Here is an 18864-nt window from a genome sequence, read left to right on the forward strand (position 1 = left end):
TTTATTACAAATTACTATAATTTACACATTGCACATTCACACGGAGACATAACGTAAAGGTTTTTACTCCTCGTGTATATGAAGGATGCAAGAAATAAAGTCAATTCAATTCAAATTCCTACCACTCACCCAAACTTTAAAGGCAATTTGCAGTGATCATTTGGTCTGCTAACTCAAGAAAATCAATCAAGCAGATTCAATCATTACTTTCAAAGAGGAATTAGTAAAGGAAGAGAAAAACTAAATGTGGAGGATCAGAGGGATTTTGGGGTCCGAGTCCATAGGACGCTCAATCAGGCTGCGCAGGTTGACTCTGTGGTTAAGAAGGCATATGGTGTATTGGCCTTGATTAATCATGGACTTGAATTTAGGAGCCCAGAGGTAATGTTGCAGCTAAATAGGACCCTGATCAGACCCCACTTGGAGTACTGTGCTCAGTTCTGGTCACCTCACTACAGGAAGGATGTGGAAGCCATAGAAAGGATGCAGAGGAGATTTACAAGGATGTGGCCTGGATTGGGGAACATGCCTTATGAAACGGGGTTGGGTGAACTCAACCTTTTCTCCTTGGAGTGACGGAAGATGAGAGGTGACTTGATAGAGGTGTATATGATGATGTGAGGCATTGACCGTGTTGATAGTCAGAGGCTTTTTCCAAAGGCTGACATGGTTGCCACAAGAGGACACAGGTTTAAGGTGCTGAAGAATAGGTGCAGAGGAGATGTCAGGGGTAAGTTTTTTTTTGAAAAACGCAGAGAGTGGTGAGTGCGTGGAATGGGCTGCCAGCAACGCTGGTGGAGGCAGATACAATAGGGTCTTTTAAGAGACTTGGATAGGTATGTGGAGCTTAGAAAAATAGAGGGCTATGGGTAAGCCTAGTAATTTCTAAGGTAGGGACATGATCGGCAAAACTTTGTGGGCCAAAGGGCCTGTATTGTGCTCTTCATTTTACTAACTTTCATTTTACTTAAGTTTGAGTTTCTTTTACAATTAACTAAAGTTATCTGCAAGCACTCCAAATCATTCATTTTAGCTCCATTGAACATTGGAGTTCTGCTCTCCAGCTGGATTTAGATTGTTACTTACCAGATTTAAAAACTATTTTCAAATTTCTGCACTGTCTTGATCATATTTAAAAATGACTATGTTGCTCATTGATGATAATATTTTGGTATCACAAAAGATGCATACACAAAATTCTGGAGGAACCCAACAGATTAGGCAGCATCTATGGAAATGAATGAACAATTGAAATTTTGGTCTGAGACCCATCTTCATGACTGGAAAGTGATGCACCATCAATAACTCTCGGAGACTGGAGGTAAACGATAGGCTTTTATTAGCTGCAAGAGACCACAATTAGCAGCAAGAGACCACCACACAACATCCTGGAGACTGAGGGAGGAGCAGTGCCTCCAATCACCTTTATACAGGGGTCTGTGGGAGGACCCACAGGAGCAGTCAGCAGAGGGGCGTGTTCAGACAGGTATATGTAGTTCACCACAGAAAGGAACGGGGATGATGCCAGAATAAAAAGGTGGTGGGGGGGGAGGGGAGAAGGAGGACTAGCAAGGTGATAGGTTAAGCCAGGTGGGTGGGAAAGGTAAAGGTAAAGGATTGAAGGAGAAGGAATCTGATAGGAGAAGAAAGTGGACCATGGGAGAAAGGAAAGAAGAAAGGGCACCAGGAGAAGGTGATAGGCAGTGAGGAGAAGAGGTAAGAGGCCAGACCGGGGAATAGAAGAGGGAAAGGGGAGAGAAGAAAAAAGTCCTTTTAGTTTTATCTGACTTATTGACAGAGATTAAATTTATTTTCTCACCTTGTGTTAATATTCCCTGATACTGATTTGGCATGGGAATCCTTCCACACAGGCAGACCTAGGCGTAATAGTACTACTGATGAATTAATACAGCATTTCTAATTTGCATTAATATTTTTTATTCAGAACTCTTAACAAAATGAAGAAATTTGCAGATACAAATCAGAGGGAACATTATTTCTCAGATTAACAATGACAAATTATGTAAATTAAACAGCACAATTAATTGAATAGATGGAGCTGAATTTGAATTTGTACAGATGGAAAGAAATTAATGGACAGCAAAAACAGTTCATGAATGGTATTGAAATAGCTAAGAACATTCTTACAGGTTGCATCATAGTCTGGTATGGAGGAGCCAATGCACAGGATCAGAAAAAACTGCAGAGGGATGCAAACTCAACCAGTTCTTTCATGGGCAATAGCCTCCCCTGCTTTAAGGGCATCTTCAAAAGGTGATGCCTTAAAAATGCAGCATCCATCTTCAAGAACCCCCATCACCCAAGATGTGCAATCTTCTTACTACTAACAGAGAGGAGGTACAAGAGCCTGAAGACACGTACTCAACGTTTTAGGGACATCTTCCACCCCTCTGTCATCAGATTTCTGAATGAACAATGAACTAACCTATGAATATTACCTCACTATTTTTGTTCTCTGTTTGCACTACTTATTTAATTTAGTTTTACTATACACTCAGGCATGTATAGTAAAACACCACTATACTCAGAGAGCATGGATTCGTTACAACATGGTTATTTAATTCTTTATTGAAATTTTTTAAACAATGACAAAAATTCATTCTAAACAACACTTAAACCTTACAGTAGGTTTAGCAGGCACCATTACAGTAAACATTCAATCAGCCAATGAGAGCTCTTTAATACACCGCACCACTCACAGCCAATCATGTATTAGTTCACGATCTGCTCCCCCGTGTGTGTAAATGTTCTTGCTCCCTCACTGATTTATTCCATTTTTTTTTTACCCAAAATATCTGGAAAATGACCTGCAACTTTCAGTGAGGGTAGTACATCAAAGATGTCTGGAAAAGTTATTAGCATGGATGTGACACTGCAAGTGCTATGGCATTTAGAAGCTGGTGAGCGTCAGGTTGATGTTGGTGTCTCTTTGAAATTGAGTATATTGACAATCAGAAAAATTATTTAAAAATGCATACAAGATAAAAGTTTCTGCAACAAAGACCTCAAAAGTTATCAAAGGTGACTTGTTCAAGGAGCCACTTGCTTGAAAAAAAATGGAAAATAGACTAATATAAGGGTGGATGACCAAACATAACAAAACATGCCCTAAGCTAGCTGATAATAATGGAAAAGGCAAGAAGCTTCTTCAATTATATTCAAGAGGAAGAAAGAGATACGTTAGTAACATTCACCACCAGCAGAGGCCAGCTTGATAGAGTTAAGCAGTGCAGAAAACCTCCATAGCATATGTATCTCTGGTGAAGTGACTAGTACAGACCACAAGAGCCTTAATAACAAAGAGCTGTGAGAATTAGCAGAGCAACGCATCCTGAGTGAATCTGAGGACAAGGATGGAGAAGAGAAAACTCCAGCAAGAAACCTCACCACAAAGTTCCTCAGCAGTAGCATCACCCCGATCACAAAAGTCATGGACCAGTTCATCGATAATGGCTCTGGAAGGGAACGAAGCAACAAAGCAAAGAGAGGTTTCCTGCTACCGAGAACTGCTTCATGAGAGGAAGCTCAAGAAAAAGCAGTCAAATCTTGATGCCTACATGAAGAAGAAGGAGGACCCACAGCCTGGTCCCTCCTCTAAGATGTAACCACCACCCGCTTCCCTCCACTGATGTACAGGTTAGGCCTATTCCTGTGTTTGTTTACCAACGGATTATTGAGCATACATAAAATATCATATATCACGGGCTTGATTTTTTTTTAAATCAGGGACACATGTCTATTTACATTATGTTATAATGACTCTGCATGTCACAATTTACATAGCACTCTACCTCCAAGGAATGCATCCTCAGCATTACGTGAAGTCTGAATATATATATATATATATATATAGTAAATATATTTACTATATATACACATGCAGAGGCCGCTTAACACTATAGTAAATATATTTACTATGTGTCTTATTGCAATTTATAGTATTTTTTATGTATCGTACTATACTGCTGCCGCAAAACAACAAATTTCATGACATATGTCAATGATATTAAACCTGATTCTGATTCTCAGTTAAAGGATAAGTGTATTACTGAGAACAATGCACCTTTAACATAAAGAACGTATATCAAAGTCAACTGCACAATATATTTAGGTGACTAGAAGACAGAGAATGGCTTCTCTACAATTGTTTAGTTAGAGAACACCTTCAGTAACATACTCAGCTCTGACACCAAAGTTCTTAGTAGATAACAGGAATTTGAGAAAAGACTTAAGAAACTAAGAAAATGGGCGCTTTCTCAGAAGTAGATAGTGAATTGAGTACATCAGGGAAACTATTAAGTGGTAGTGGATAGAATAATACAGCTGATGAGCCTTGCAAGATGTCATTATTAGTCTATAACTACTTTGTAGATTTGGAGTGCTTACTATAGGCTCTCTTTGTGACAGAATTGTGACAGAATCCCATTAAGGCAAAACTGATTATATTTATCTTGGGAGAAAAAAAGACATTGGGATTAGTGATTGGCATGATGGGGTAAAAGATTTCTTCCTGTGCCAAAAATATCTATGATAGGACAAAGAAACAAAATTATCTAAGTTAAGCAAAAAACAAAGCAGGAGCTCAGTAGGTCAGGCAGCATCTAGAGAAAAATGGAGAGTTAATGCATTGGATCAAACTGCTTCATTAAAGAGTAGGGGGAGATAGCTGTTTGATTTCTAGTCTTTAAACAGAAATGACATTAGATAGGAAGAGGATCCTTGACTGATTTTCATCTGACTGATCCAGATGCTATTGGACAGAAACATGGAACCAGAACTGATAGCAAACTGGTGAAGGCAACGGTATAGTCAATATTTTGTGTCATGACCCTGCATCAGAACTGAGAGAGTGAGGACAAATAATATAAAGAGGTGAGAGAGAGGGTTGGTAGACAAATGATGGATCCAGCGTCATAGAGGATGATGAGCAGATGGAGCCAGCTGGGTTAGGAAAAGTAGACTGTGGAATAAAAAGGTGTGTGGATGACGGGCAGATGGGGGAAGGGTAATGAATCTAGGTTGCCAAAGTGGGAGAGTAGGAAAGGAACACATGGGCTGAAATTGGAAAATTTATTGATGAGGTGTCATATTAGAGCAGCTGACGCCAGTTTCATTGTGTCGTGCTAATTAGCGAGCATTACAGTTCAAGTGTTTTAAACCAGCGCAGCATGTGTTCAATCGAGATCAAGTACAAGGTAGGTAAATTTATTAAGCCAACATCTACCCTTCATTGGATTCCCTTGTATTACATTGTAATCCTATCCTTTGTGGTTATCAACTCCACCAGTAAATCAAATTTGGGGTCACTTATGGTAGATTTTGCAAAATTTGTGGAATCTGAACAATGCAGTGACAGTCATTAATATTACATTCGTCCTCATTGCCCTCAGGACTTCCCTTTTTAACTGCTGAAGGTGGGGAATTTAAGCATCTTACTTGAAAGATTATGAGTGAGCCAGGATAAACATCAGAGTATTGCATACCTAGAAGATCCAAAGATATATTTGTTCTTAGACTCTTTGAGTGGTGAAAGGTGGTGAGGTTTAGAGCTTTCTTTACTCTCAATGAATTCTATTCCATAGAAGCAGCATATATGGTTTCCAGCTGGTGTACTGAATGTTTCGTAGAAACACAGGAAAACAGGAGTAGGTCATTCAATCCTTTGAATCTGCTCTGCCGTTCAACATGATAATTGTTTCTGTTTGTTCTCCAGATCCCTTAACCCCCCCCCCCCACCACCCAAGCCCCAAGAATAACATACAACTCCTTTATGACTTGGCTTCACCTGCTTTCTGTGGTAGAGAATTCCACAGGTTCACTACTCTTTGGGAAAAGAAATTTCTCCTCATCTCAGTCTTTAATAGCTTATCCTTCATTTGTGGACTGTGATCCTGCAGCTGGACTGCCTTGCCATCCAGAACACCCTACCTGCATGTAGCTTCTCCTGTATTATTAGAATTTTGTAGGTGTTTATAAGCTTAATTAACCTAATCTTTCTTCTTGTACTTTTTCTACTTGTTCAAAAAATATTGTTCAAAAAAGAGCCTTTACCAGGTATAACTGTCTTTAGTTATTGAGGAAGTTTTAGAGGGCTGGCATATTTTACTTTGGAAAGGTGAAGGTACAAGCAAAAGTGGGACTTGGAAATAATTTTGATTGCAGAAGGAAGAGAAGGTGATTTACTGAACTGTAAATGAGCTATGGTATGGCTTGCTTCAATGCTTCACCACTAATTTGAACCTCCAAATTATGATGGAAAGGTAAACATGAATATCAAACTCTCTGATGAAGGGTCTTTGATCTAAAACATTAACTGTTTCTGTTTTCTGACACACTACCTGCACTCACTGAGCATTTCCTGTTTTTATTTCATATTCAGCATGTTTATTTTATTCTGATCTCCAAATTAAGATCCTTGCTTATTGTCTCCACCACATGTAACCATTAAGTTACTTTGAAGATCTTCCAACATTAATCAAACTTAAACTTCTCTCAGTAAAGGTTGCTAAAGTAGCCCCACTCACCTACTTCATCCACTCTGAGTGATAATGCTTTACTTTCAAAGCGGTCTTGTTTTTCCTTGTATCCTGTCCTTGATTGATGGCACTGGTGGGGATTGGCTGATCTGGAAACAAAGGCAATATGTGTGAAGCCTGCTGAGAAGTCTGGTGTCAAGTGAAAATAATTAGGAATCATCTTCTGATTAATATCCACTTTTCAAATGGAAAGCTTTATCTTAACAAAACTAAATTAAGCAAAAACGCAAGACTGCTGAGAATACTCAGGAGTTTCCTGCAATTTTGAAAAATTTTTTGGTAGCCCCATTGCAATATGATAAATATAAATACTGAATGTTGTTAATAAATGGAGGATAATATATATGGAGGATTATAAATATACAAGGAGGAAATGAGGAGAAATATTTACATTGTTGCCAGGATCTGGAATGGTCTATTTAAAGAGTTGGTGGAAGTTAGAGTCATAAATTTAAAAGGGAATAGGACCAAGTTGCAGGATTCCAGACCGAGGAAACAAAAGACTATGAGACTATATATAAAACAACTATTTTGAAAGAACATGACCAATATCTTTTCAGGCACATGTTCTCAGTTCTGTATGTTCTTGAAGTAAAAAAAACTTAATAAAACTTGATGAAAACATTAATTGCTGAGAAAATGAAATAATGGGTGAATATGCATGTAATTTTTTTGTTGGACAAAGAGAGAGAAAAACTTTAGAGGCAAAGAAATTAGCTTTGTTATGGGTGTAGTTCATCAGTGTGAACAGCAGCAAAGGTTCAGATCTAGCCTAGTAGAAACCTCACTGAAAACAACCCTGTTTTTTGGACCATGTCTTCATTTAGAAATTTAACATTCAAAGAATGATGGTTGCACCACATTTAGATATTTGTGTGTATAAATCCCACACCTGGTCATTCTAATCCTGCAATCCCCATTAAATCTGTCCCATCTTGTTTTGTTTGAGTCTCCTTATATTTATTTTAAAACTACAAAGTACATCAGATGTAATAAATGCAATTCTAGCAATTTTGTATTTTACCATCTTTTCTCGTTATTTACTGAGGTGTGAAAAAAAATGTAATGCCTTAAGTAAGGGTAGGTTAGGACAGAATAGAGACACAGAATTGCACAACACTGAACACAGACCATTTGGCCCTTTAGATCCTTGTGGGCCGAAGCGCCTGTATTGTGTTGTAGGTTTTCTATCTATGCTGACAATCTTCATTATTTGCCATATACATTTACATGTATTAAGAATTTGCTGTGGTGTGTTGGTACAACTTGGAACAAAAACAACAACATTCAATAATTGTAAAATATAAAGATTTATATAAAAATTAAAAGTTGAAGTATGGATGATATCGTATCTATATGATCGAATATCATACATTATCATATCTATCTATACTAATTCCACTTACCTGCATGTTCCATATCCCTTTATACCTTGCTCACACAAATACCTGTCCAGATTTCTCTTAAATGGTGTTACTGTTCTTGCCTCCACTACCTTCTCTGCCAACTTGTTCCAGATACCAACTACTTTGTACGAAAATGTTACCCCTCAGATCCCCTTTAAAGCACCCTCCTGACATCTTGAACCTATGGCTTCAAGTTTTAGACACCCTTACCATGAGACTCTGGCTATCTATCCTATCAATATCTCTTAAATTTTTATCAACCTTTATTATATAAACTACAAACAAAAGACAGGCATCCAGTCACCCAAATGACTGCAGTAGTTAAACTAACATGATAATTTTTCATGATATTTATCCTAACAACATTTCTGTCAGTATACTGCCACAAAGAAATGAAAGAGTTGAGTGACCACAATAATAAAATATCCTTATCTCCTGTTTCCCTGCAGCTGGTCAGAATTTTGCTTTTACACTATAATCAACTCTTGAATAGTTTCTAAGTTGCTTAGGAGTGCAAATTCAATTCCTTGTAACCAAGTTCTAAATCAGGATGATAAGTCTAGATGAATTTTTTTTTTTTTTGCAAGAAATGGATGTCACTGGTCAAGGTTTGGTATTTATTATCCACCCCCCAATTGCTCCTTAAGAAGTTAGCAGTCAAATACATTTGGATTTGAAGTCACACACAGGCCATACTGGCTAAAGACAGCCAAATTCCTTCCCTAAAAGACATCAATAAAACAGATGAGGCTTTAAACAGCAAAGCACAGATTACTGTTTGTTTGGTATTGAAACTAATTTTTAAATTTCAATCAACATATATTATTAGAATTTAAATTCCCCAGTTTTTTTGGTTGAATTTGAACTTGTATCCCAGAATCAATGGTCCCCAAATCTAACCGCTGGATAATTTTCTTAACTACTTTGTCATACTTTGTCAATGCCTCTTTTGTTAGATCTGTTCTGACTCATGTCAGATTGTGGTTTCTGGATTTCAGTTCGGTCCCACAGACCTTGGTGACTACCCTTGGTCTAAATACACCACTATGGAATTGGATGTTGGACTTCTTAAGCAACAGACCTCATATGGTCAGGATGCATAACCATTCTTTCTCCCCCATCATCCTCAATACAAGCATCCTCCAGGGATGTGTGCTGAGCCCACCGCTGTACACTCTGCTCACACATGACTGCACAAATAAACACCCAAGTAATCATATTGTCAAGTACACTGATGACAAGACAGTGGTGGGGTTCATCACCTGAGAGGGAGGTAGAAGAGCTCGTGGCCTTTTGACAGGCAAATAACCTCCTCCTCAATGTCAATAAGACAAAGGAGATGGTTATTGACTTCAGAACTCACACCCCTCTTTACATCAGCAGCGCAGTGGTGGAAACTGCAAACAGTTTCAAACTTCTGGAACTGCACAATTTGCTCAATCTCTCATGGCCCCAGCACACATTCTATATAATCAGGTAAGCTCACCATGCCTCTGCTTTCTGAGGAAGCTGAAGAGAGCTGGACTTTGCACATCCATGCTCACAGCGATATACAGATTTACAGTAGAGAGCAGCCTAACAAGCTGCATCACAGCATGGTATGGAAACTGCACTATGGCTGACAGAAAGGTTCTACAACAGGTAGTCAAAGCTGCCCAAAGCATCACTGGCACAAGCCTACCTGCCATCAAGGACATAACCATTAACCCACCCCTCCACACCCTCTTCTACCACTACTTTGTCATTTCCCATCAGTCTCCTTACATACAGACACACCTGTGCGTAGCGTCACTTTATGAACATACAATCAATATTTATAAGCAATCTTATGTATTTATATTTATTGTGTTCTTTATCTTGTTGTATTTATTTTTGTGCTGCACTAGAGCCAGAGTATTATTTCTTTCCCCTTTACAATTGTATACTGGAAACTACATTAAACAACCTTGAAGACTTGAGAGGATGTTTTGTAAATTGAGGTGCTCTACAAAGCAAAATATCCAATCTGCATTTGGTTTAGACTACAAGACTGTATGACATAGGTGCAGAGTTAGGACATTTGGCCCATCGAGTTTGCTCCACCAATCATGGTTGATCCTTTTTGCCCCTCCTCAGCCCCACTCCCCAGCCTTCTCCCCATAACCTTTGATGCCTTGTCCAATCAAAACTCTATCAAACTCTGCCTTAAATACACCCAACGATCTGGCTTTCACAGTTGTCTGTGGTAATAAATTCCACAAACTCACCACCCTCTGGCTAAAGAAATGGACACCCCTCTACCCTGAGGCTGTGCTCTCTTGTCCTAGACTCTCCCACCATGGGAAACATCCTTTCCAAATCAACTAACTCTGTCTAGGCCTTTCAACATTCAAAAGGTTGCAATAAGATTCCCCCCCCCCCCCCATCCTTCCAAATTCTAGTGAGTACAGACTCAAAGTTATCAAAAGTTCCTCGTGTGATAACCCTTTCATTCCTGGAATCATCCTTGTGAACCTCTTCTGAACCCTCTCCAAAACCAGATGAGGAACTCAAAATAGTTCACAATACTCAAGGTGAGGCCTCACCAGTGCCTTATAAAGCCTCAGCACCACATCCCTGCTCTTGTATTCTAGACCTCTTGAAATAAATGCTAACATTGCATTTGTCTTCCTCATCACCAACTCAACCTGCAAGTTAACCTTCAGGGTGTTCTGCACAAGGACTCCCAAGACCCTTTGCATCTCAGATTTTTGGATCTTCTTCCTTGTAAGAAATTAGTCTACATATTTATTTCTACTACCAAAATGCATGACCATTCCAACATTGTATTTCATTTTCCACTCTCTTGCCCATTCTCCTAATCTAAGTCCTTCTGTAGCCTACCTGTTTCCTCAAAACTATCTGCCCCCCACCAATCCTTGTATCATCTGTAAACTTAACAACATAGCCATCTCTTTCATCATCTATGTCATTGAGATAAGGCATAAAAAGAAGTCCCAACACCGACCGCTGCGGAACACCACTAGTCATTCGGTTTCTCTGCTATACAGGCTTGTCACAAGCACCAAATGCAATGCATTAAATTGGAAGAGTACAAGTGAATTGCCACTTTACATGAAAGGAGTACTTGCATCCATGGATGGTCAGGAGGGACAGCTGTTTCATTTCACTAACCAACCAGGATTTTATTCTATCCTATTCTGTCACTGCCTCAATTTAAAAATAACGAACTCTGTTTTTCAGATTTCACAGTGTATCGCCGCTCCCAGTCTTTGATCAAGTCCTGTAACCATCAGAAAACTTCAACCTTTCATTTCTGTACTTCTGATCACTCCTAATTTTCCAACAACTCCTTTCTCAACATTCTGCCTCTCTTTTCATAGCAATATTTGAGTTATATTTCAGTTCAAATTATAATTCTTTAACCAAGCTTTTGATCACCCATCCAGTACCACTTTGTTAGAAAATAAAACAGTATAGCACAGTAGATCCTTCAGCCCTCAAAGTCTATGACTCCATGTCAATCCAAACTAATCCTATTTGCTTGCGTATCCTTCCATTTACACCTGTTCACCTTTCTGTCTAAATTATGTTATCATGTCTGCTTCCATCACCTTTTCCAGCAACATGTTGCAAGTACCTACAACTCTGTAAAATACATGCCTTGAAAATCTCCTATAAATTCTGTCTCTCTCACTTTAAAGCTATGGCCTCTAGTATTTGACATTTTCACCTTGGGAAGAAAGGACTCTTAACTATCTACCCTATCTACACCATAAAATTTTATTTTCTCCCACCAGAAAACCCCTCAGCCCCTGACTCTCTAGAGAGAACAACCCTGGTTGTCCTACCTTTCTTTATTGTCAATTTTCTCTAGTTCAGGCAGCATCCTGCTTAGCCTTGATGTCATACTTTGAGAAACATCATGTTTTGAATCACATTCAGTCTTGCACTGAATGCAGACACAGAATAAAAACAAGTTACTACTGGAACAGACTGAAATATAAATCTCTGGTACTAACACATGTATTGCTTTGGAAGTAGAAACTGAGGGTTGCTGTTGAGACTTCTTCTCTAATCCTGCAGCTACCAGGCGTAGCAGGAGTTTATACTTCTCCTTCTCATCCTTTTCTATGCTCTACAAAGAAAGTAGAAAACAAGATTTAAATTGTGAACATCTCTCCCAAGGCTTCCTTTCCAAAAGTTCATACAAAAGTAGTAGAGAATTGTGGCACCATTTTATACATGCAAATCAAGATTGTTAGTGCCGGACAGTTCAATCATTGGTCACATGCACATTTCCTGCATGATAGATGGATCATGAATAACCATCAAGAACAGAAACCAACAACAGTTCAAAGTCGAAGTAAACTTATTGTCAAAGCACCTCCATGTTACCTTGAGCTTCATTTTCATGCAGGCATTCATAGAAAAATAAAGAAGTGCAAAAGAATTTATGAAGAACTATACATTAACAAAGTCTGACAAAAACCAATGTGCGCAAGAAGACAAGTTGTGTAATTAAAAAAATAATACTCAGAACATCATTTGCAAACTCATGAGTTGTGGAGTCCTTGATAGAGAGTTTGTAGGCTGTGGAATAAGTTTAGAGATGTAGTGAATGAAGGAGGAAAGCAAGGGGGGGGGAAGGGGAGAGGAGTGGTTCAGGAGCTTGACAGTTGTAGGGTAATAAATATTTCTCAACTTGGTGGTTCTTGTACCTCCTACCCAATGGTAGTAGTGAGAAGACAGCATAATCTGGGTGATAGGGGTCTTTGATAATGAATGCTGCTTTCTTGTGATAGCGCACCTTATAAGTGTGCTCAATGGTGGGTGGGGGGGGGGGGGGGGAGGGTTTTTTCAGTGGTGGATTGGGCTGTGACCTCCACTTCCTGAAGGCTGTTCCATTCCCAGGCATTGATGTTTCATTCTAGGTTGTGATGTAGTGAGTTATGATACCCTCAATTGTGCATTTATAGAAGTTTGTCAACACTTTAGATGACATGGCAAATTTATGAACTAAGAAAGTAGAGACACTACTGTGCCTTTTTAGGGATGGCACTTTCGTGTTGGTCCCAGGAGAGCTCCTCTGAAAGGATAACACCAAGGACTTTAAAGATACTGACCCTCTCTACCTCTGATCCCCTAATGAGGAGTGGCTCATAGACCCCCGGCTTCTTCATCCTGTAGTTGATAACCAGCTCTTTGGTTTTGCTGATATTGAATGAGATTGTTGTAGGTACAAGGATGGGGTAATTGGTGTAAGGTAGAGGAAGCGTGCAGAGTCTGCAAGGAAAGATAGGCACTTAGTTTATAGGGCAAAATTCCAGTCTGTGGGATGGGTTGAAGTGTGTCTATTTTAGTGCAAGAATTATTAGGAACTAGGGCAATGAACTTAGACCATGGGTCAGTACATGGAACTATGATGTTGTGGCCATTACAGAGACTTGGTTGTCACAAGGGCAGGGCTGGATACTAGATGCTCCGGGATTTTATATGTTTCAAAAAGAAGAGGGAAGGAGGTAGAAGAGGTGGGCAGAGTCTTTGCTAATCAGGAATGATATCATAGCTACAAAAAGAAAGGATGTTGTGGAGAGATTGTCCACTGAATTAGTGTAGGTGGAAGTCAGAAACAGGATAGGAACAGTCATTCTATTAGGAGTCATCTACAGTATAGACCAGGGGTGGGCAAACTTTTTGACTTGTGGGCCACAAAGGGTTCTAAAATTTGACAGGGACCAGGAGCAGATGGACGGAGTGTTTTGGTAATACACCTCATAAGAGAAAATAAAATATCATGGGATAAGTAGAAAACATTTGCTTTAATTTCAATTGAAAATGAACAAATGCATTACAACAAAATATCTGTCTTTGAAGTCCCATGGTATTTAGCTATTTATTGAAATGACTTTTAAAACACTTAAAATTAAATGAATAAAATACAGATTTTTTTAATAGTAACAGTTATTATCTTAGAGCACTGAAAATTCTGTTATCCTTCAAGATATTATCATCATCACTCTCCTCCTGACTGTCTTTATTTCAAAAACGGTAGGAGATGCAGGTCTACTTGTCCTGCTCCTTCTTATTCAATTGTCCCCTATGCCAAAACTCAACAACGACCAGCACAAAGACAGAACACTGACAGCGCGCCAGTATGCGGAGCGCGTTATTTGATCTGGAGTGCATTTTTTATTTTGAGAACGTACGTGCACCTGCGCACTACTCATGTCCATCACTTAACAGAAATGACATGTAACATGTAAGGCTTATTGAGAAAAATATTTTCAAATGCATTTTTTACATAACACAACGAAGAAACTTATTTTTAATTTCAGTGGGAACAGTGTTGTTGGTCTCCCTTTTTAGCCAGCGCATCAAAGTCTGGATTTAGTTTTGTTGTGGCGATTCTTAGGATGGATCTGAGGTGTTGGTCAGTTAACTTGGATCTGTGGCTGGCTTTGTTGATGTTCATGACGCTGAACGCCTGTTCACACAAATAGGTCGAGCCGAACAAAGAGTAAAGCGCAAATGTGGAGTAATACGCTGCACCTCAACAAAGATCAATGTGTAGCGGTGTGCTACATGCAGTGCTAAAATTACGACATGGAGTTGGTAACTGCAGTCGAAGAAAAAAAACTTTATTCGAAATCCCCAGCCTCACTTTTAAGCCTCCCTCAACCTGCCACCCGTGGCACAGAGGCTCCAAAGCTCTGTGCACGCACATCCCCGCAGGCTATCTCCCTTAGCCGGAACGCTGGCTAATTGTGAGCCGGTTGGGATGTGCCAGGAAATGGGTTGCCACAAATCTATATAGAGTGCGTCATCTATTGGGAAAACGCCAGAATTGCGGGGAAAAAAACGTTAACAAGGTTTATTAATATAATTTCATCAAGTTCTGCGGGCCGGATTAAAAAACTTAACGGGCCGCATATGGCCCGCGGGCCGTAGTTTGCCCATGCCTGGTATAGACCCTCAATAGCAACAGGGACTCTGAGGAACAGATCAGGAAGAACAGTCGGAAAGTTGCAAAAATAACAGGGTTGTTGTCACGGGAGAACTTCAACTACCCTAATGTTGATTGGTATTTCTTCAGTGCAAAAGGTTTGTATGGGTCCAGAATTTGTTAGGTATTTCCAGGAAGGATTCCTGACTTAATACGCTGACAAGTCGACTAGGAGAGGCCATACTAGATTTGGTGCTAGGCAATAAAACAGGTCAGGTGGCAGATCCTTCAGCGGATGAGCACCTTGGAAATAGTGACTACAACTCTCGGAGCTTTATCATAGTCTTGGAGAGGATTGGGAGCGGACGGTAGGGGAAAATATTTAATTATGTTATTAAAGAGGAACTGGGGAGCATAAATTGGAAACACATGTACTCAGGAAATATCACAACAGAAATATGGAGGTTGTTTAGGGAGCACTTGCTGGGGGTTCTGGATAGGTTTGTCCCACTGAGGCAGGGAAAGGGTGGCAGGGTGAAGGAACCATGGTTGACACAAGATGAAGAATATCTAGTCAAAAGGAAGAAAGAAGCTTACTTATGGTTAAGGAAGCAATGATTAGACAGGGATGTAGAATTATAGAGTAGCCAGAAAAGAGCTGAAAAATGGACATACGAGAGCTAGAATGGGGCATGAGAAGACCTTGGCGAGTAGGATTAAGCAAAACCCCAAGGTGTTCTACTTGTATATGAAGGACAGGAGGATGAATAGAAGGAGGGTAGGACTAATCAGGGATGGTAAATAATCACAAGCCTGCAGTTAGAGGAGGTAGGGGAGGTCTTTAATGAATATGTTCTTCAGTAGGAAAATAACAAGAGAGTCCTTGACAATTATGCAGACAATGTAAAACATAAGCTAGGTCATGTTGATTTTAATAAAGAGGACATGCTAGAACTTCTATAAGACATTAGGATAAATAAATCCCCAGGGCCAGATGGGATGTTGCCCAGGTTAATTTTGGAAGAGACTACTGCACTCTTGGTGAAGATCTTTGCATACTCTCTGGCCACAAGAGTACTACCAAGTGACTGGAAGGTGGCAAATGTTATTTATTTGTTCAAGAAGGGGAGTACGGATAATCCTGGGAATTATAAATCAGAGAGTCTTACTTCAGTGGTGGGCAAATTATTGGAGACGATTCTTAGAGACAGGACTTATGAGTATTTGGAGAAGCATAGTCTGTTTAGGGATAGTCAGCATGACTTTGTGAGAGGTAAATCATGCCTCATGAGCCTGATTGTGATAAAGTGCTTTGACAGGCTGGTGATGAAACATATCAACTCCTGCCTGAGAAGTGACTTGGATCTGTTCTAATTTGCCTAGAACAACAAGTCTACAGCAGATGCCATTTCATTGGCTCTTCACATAACCTGGCAACATCTGGACAGTGAAGATGCATACATCAGGATGCTTTTTAATCAACGACAGCTCAGCATTCAATACCATCATCACCTCAAACTAATCAACAAGTTTCAAGACCTTAGCCTCAATACCACCTTGTGCAATTCGATCTTCAATTTCCTCACTTGCAGACTTCAGTTTCAAATGGTAAAAACATCTCCTCAATCTCCATCAGCATAAGGTGCACCACAAGGCTGTGTGCTTATCCTCCTAGTCTAATCACTTTATACTTATGAATTTAGGCTAAGCCCTAACTCCAATGTTATAGTTAAGTTTGCTGATGACACTACTGGCATTACTGAATCAAACGTGGTGACAAATCAGCATATAGGAGGAAGCTCGAAAATCTGGCCGAGTGGTGCCTGAACTCAATGTCAACAAGACCAAAGAGTTGATCAGTATGTTGGTGTGTTGGCCTTCATTAGTCAGAGGATTGAGATAATGATGTAGCTCTCTAAAACCCTGGTTAGACCACTCTTGGAATGTTGTGTCTAGTTCTGGTCGCCTCATTATTGTAAGGATGTAGAAGCTTTAGAGAGAGTACAGAAGAAATCTACCAGAATACTGCCTAGACTAGAGGTCATGTCTTATGAAAATAGGTCGAGCGACCTCTAAAGGCCAATTTATACATCTGTGTCAAATCTACGCCATATGGCATAGCCACATACCCTATGCCTTAGCCTGACACACACCTCCCCAAAAATGTTACTACACGTCGTAGCAACGGAGACCGCAACAACTATGATTGGTCCACTTAGTAGCATCGCATTTCCGGTTGCTTGACACCAGTTCATAGCTACCCGTTACAGCCTGTTGACTTCCACCTGAAGCTAAACCTCGAATGGTGATTGCCAGTGTCTGAGTAACATCTATAAGCATGCTATGTGTACACAGATGCAAAATAAATGGTTGTAGACAATAAACCACATTGGAGGAAAGTTTAGGGGGAGGATATGAAAGATGCTTTTTTAAAAACACAGTGAATAGTGGTTTCAGGGATGGTGGTAGAGGTAGATACATTAGGGGCATTAAAGAAACTCTTAGAGAGGCACATGAATGATAGAAGCATGGAGGGGGAAGGATCTTAGGATGGAAGGTGGGGTTATGTAGGATTACATGTAGGAGGGAAGGATCTTAGAGTCAGTTAAAAGACTGGCACAACAGTGTTACCTAAAGGGCTTATACTGTGCTGCAATGTTCCAACTGCTCTTTTTTTTGCCTTGTACCATTATCTTTCCATGCCATCAAACCACAGAATGTCTTACAATCCAAGCCATACAGCATCCAAATAGCCCCTTTGGCCCACCACATCCAGGCGTTCATCAGGTACCCAGCTATACTAACCCCTCCTACCAGCACTTAACCTATAGCATTCTATGCTTCAGCAATTCAAGTACTTACCTAGATATATACTGTTTGAGTACCTGCTTCCACCACCCCCTCAGTCAGGGTGTTCCAGATTCCAGTGAAACCTTTTCCCCTGATGATGGTGTTAAAAGCTTGAGGACATAGATTTAGAATACGGAGAAAAAATTTCTTACTATCTACCACGACCTTGCCTCTCAAAAATCTTGCTTACCTCTATCAGTTCCCCTTCAACTCATTTGCTCTAAGGAAAATAAATCCAACTTGTCTAGTCACACTTGACAAATGGTGAGAATTGCCAGCAATTTCTAATATTATTTCAGCTCTATTGTTCACCTGGTTCACAGTACTGTGCCTGACATCTTTCCTTATTGATGGCGGCGTCGATGGAAGACTGTGGTGCTGTCGGGGAAAAGAACACAGTTCACTAGCTTCTCCTGGAAGCTGATGGACTTTCCTGTCAAAGAAAAATACAGGATTTATTAAGCACCATTTCAAATTTACTCAGTGCCTTTATAATGCTGTTGATATGTCCCTGTCCAGGAACACGAGCAATGTTCCATCCAATGGACAATTTAGGAATGAGAAGTTGCAAATAATGACCCCAATGCTGTGTGTTGTTCAGCACGAGAAACTGGCTGGAAATATCTTTGGAGTATAGCAAGAGTAACATTGTTCAGTTGGGAGAAAGATTTTACTTGTTTAAAGTAGGACAGTCAGTCTTATATATTTTCTTTTACATTTCATTTAAGGTAAAATGCAAGCAGAATCACACAAAAATAGAGATTTTTTAGAATTTAAAAATTCTTTTCAATATTTTATTAATTTCACATAGAAGAATACTATGTACTCGGTACTATACTATTTTTTTTATTCAAAATTTAAAATTCTATCTCAGTGTTTTTGTAGTGTGATGCTACTCTCCAGCAGTTTTAGTGACTTGTCTTCAAGTACTTAGCAGTATTCCTGCTGCATAATGCCACTGAAGCAATGCTTGCAAACACACAAATGTATTTCAAGACCAACAAAAATAACAGATAACTTGGCTTTGTTACACATCAAGCTATACTTACTTTTGCTTTATCTTGTCAAATTCACACACTTTCCTTTCATTCCCACGGATCTCCTTCCTCAGTTCTTGGTCAACATC

General features: G+C 39.6%; 1 protein-coding gene across 1 annotated transcript in view; it reads right to left on the reverse strand.

Annotated features, from left to right (window-relative positions):
• The window catches only part of LOC132392881 (sentrin-specific protease 2-like), a 75032-nt gene that overhangs the window by 37773 nt on the left and 18395 nt on the right, over positions 1–18864 (reverse strand). The window contains exons 5-9 of the mRNA XM_059967398.1: positions 18788–18863; positions 18051–18171; positions 11965–12080; positions 6546–6646; positions 1820–1877 (exon numbers count right to left, since the gene is read on the reverse strand). Of these exons, the coding sequence (XP_059823381.1) occupies positions 1820–1877; positions 6546–6646; positions 11965–12080; positions 18051–18171; positions 18788–18863 (472 nt within the window). The remainder of the gene's footprint in view (positions 1–1819; positions 1878–6545; positions 6647–11964; positions 12081–18050; positions 18172–18787; position 18864) is intronic.

The sequence above is a fragment of the Hypanus sabinus genome, chromosome 4 (genome assembly GCF_030144855.1).
Source record: "Hypanus sabinus isolate sHypSab1 chromosome 4, sHypSab1.hap1, whole genome shotgun sequence".
In the NCBI taxonomy this organism is placed as follows: Eukaryota; Metazoa; Chordata; class Chondrichthyes; order Myliobatiformes; family Dasyatidae; genus Hypanus; species Hypanus sabinus.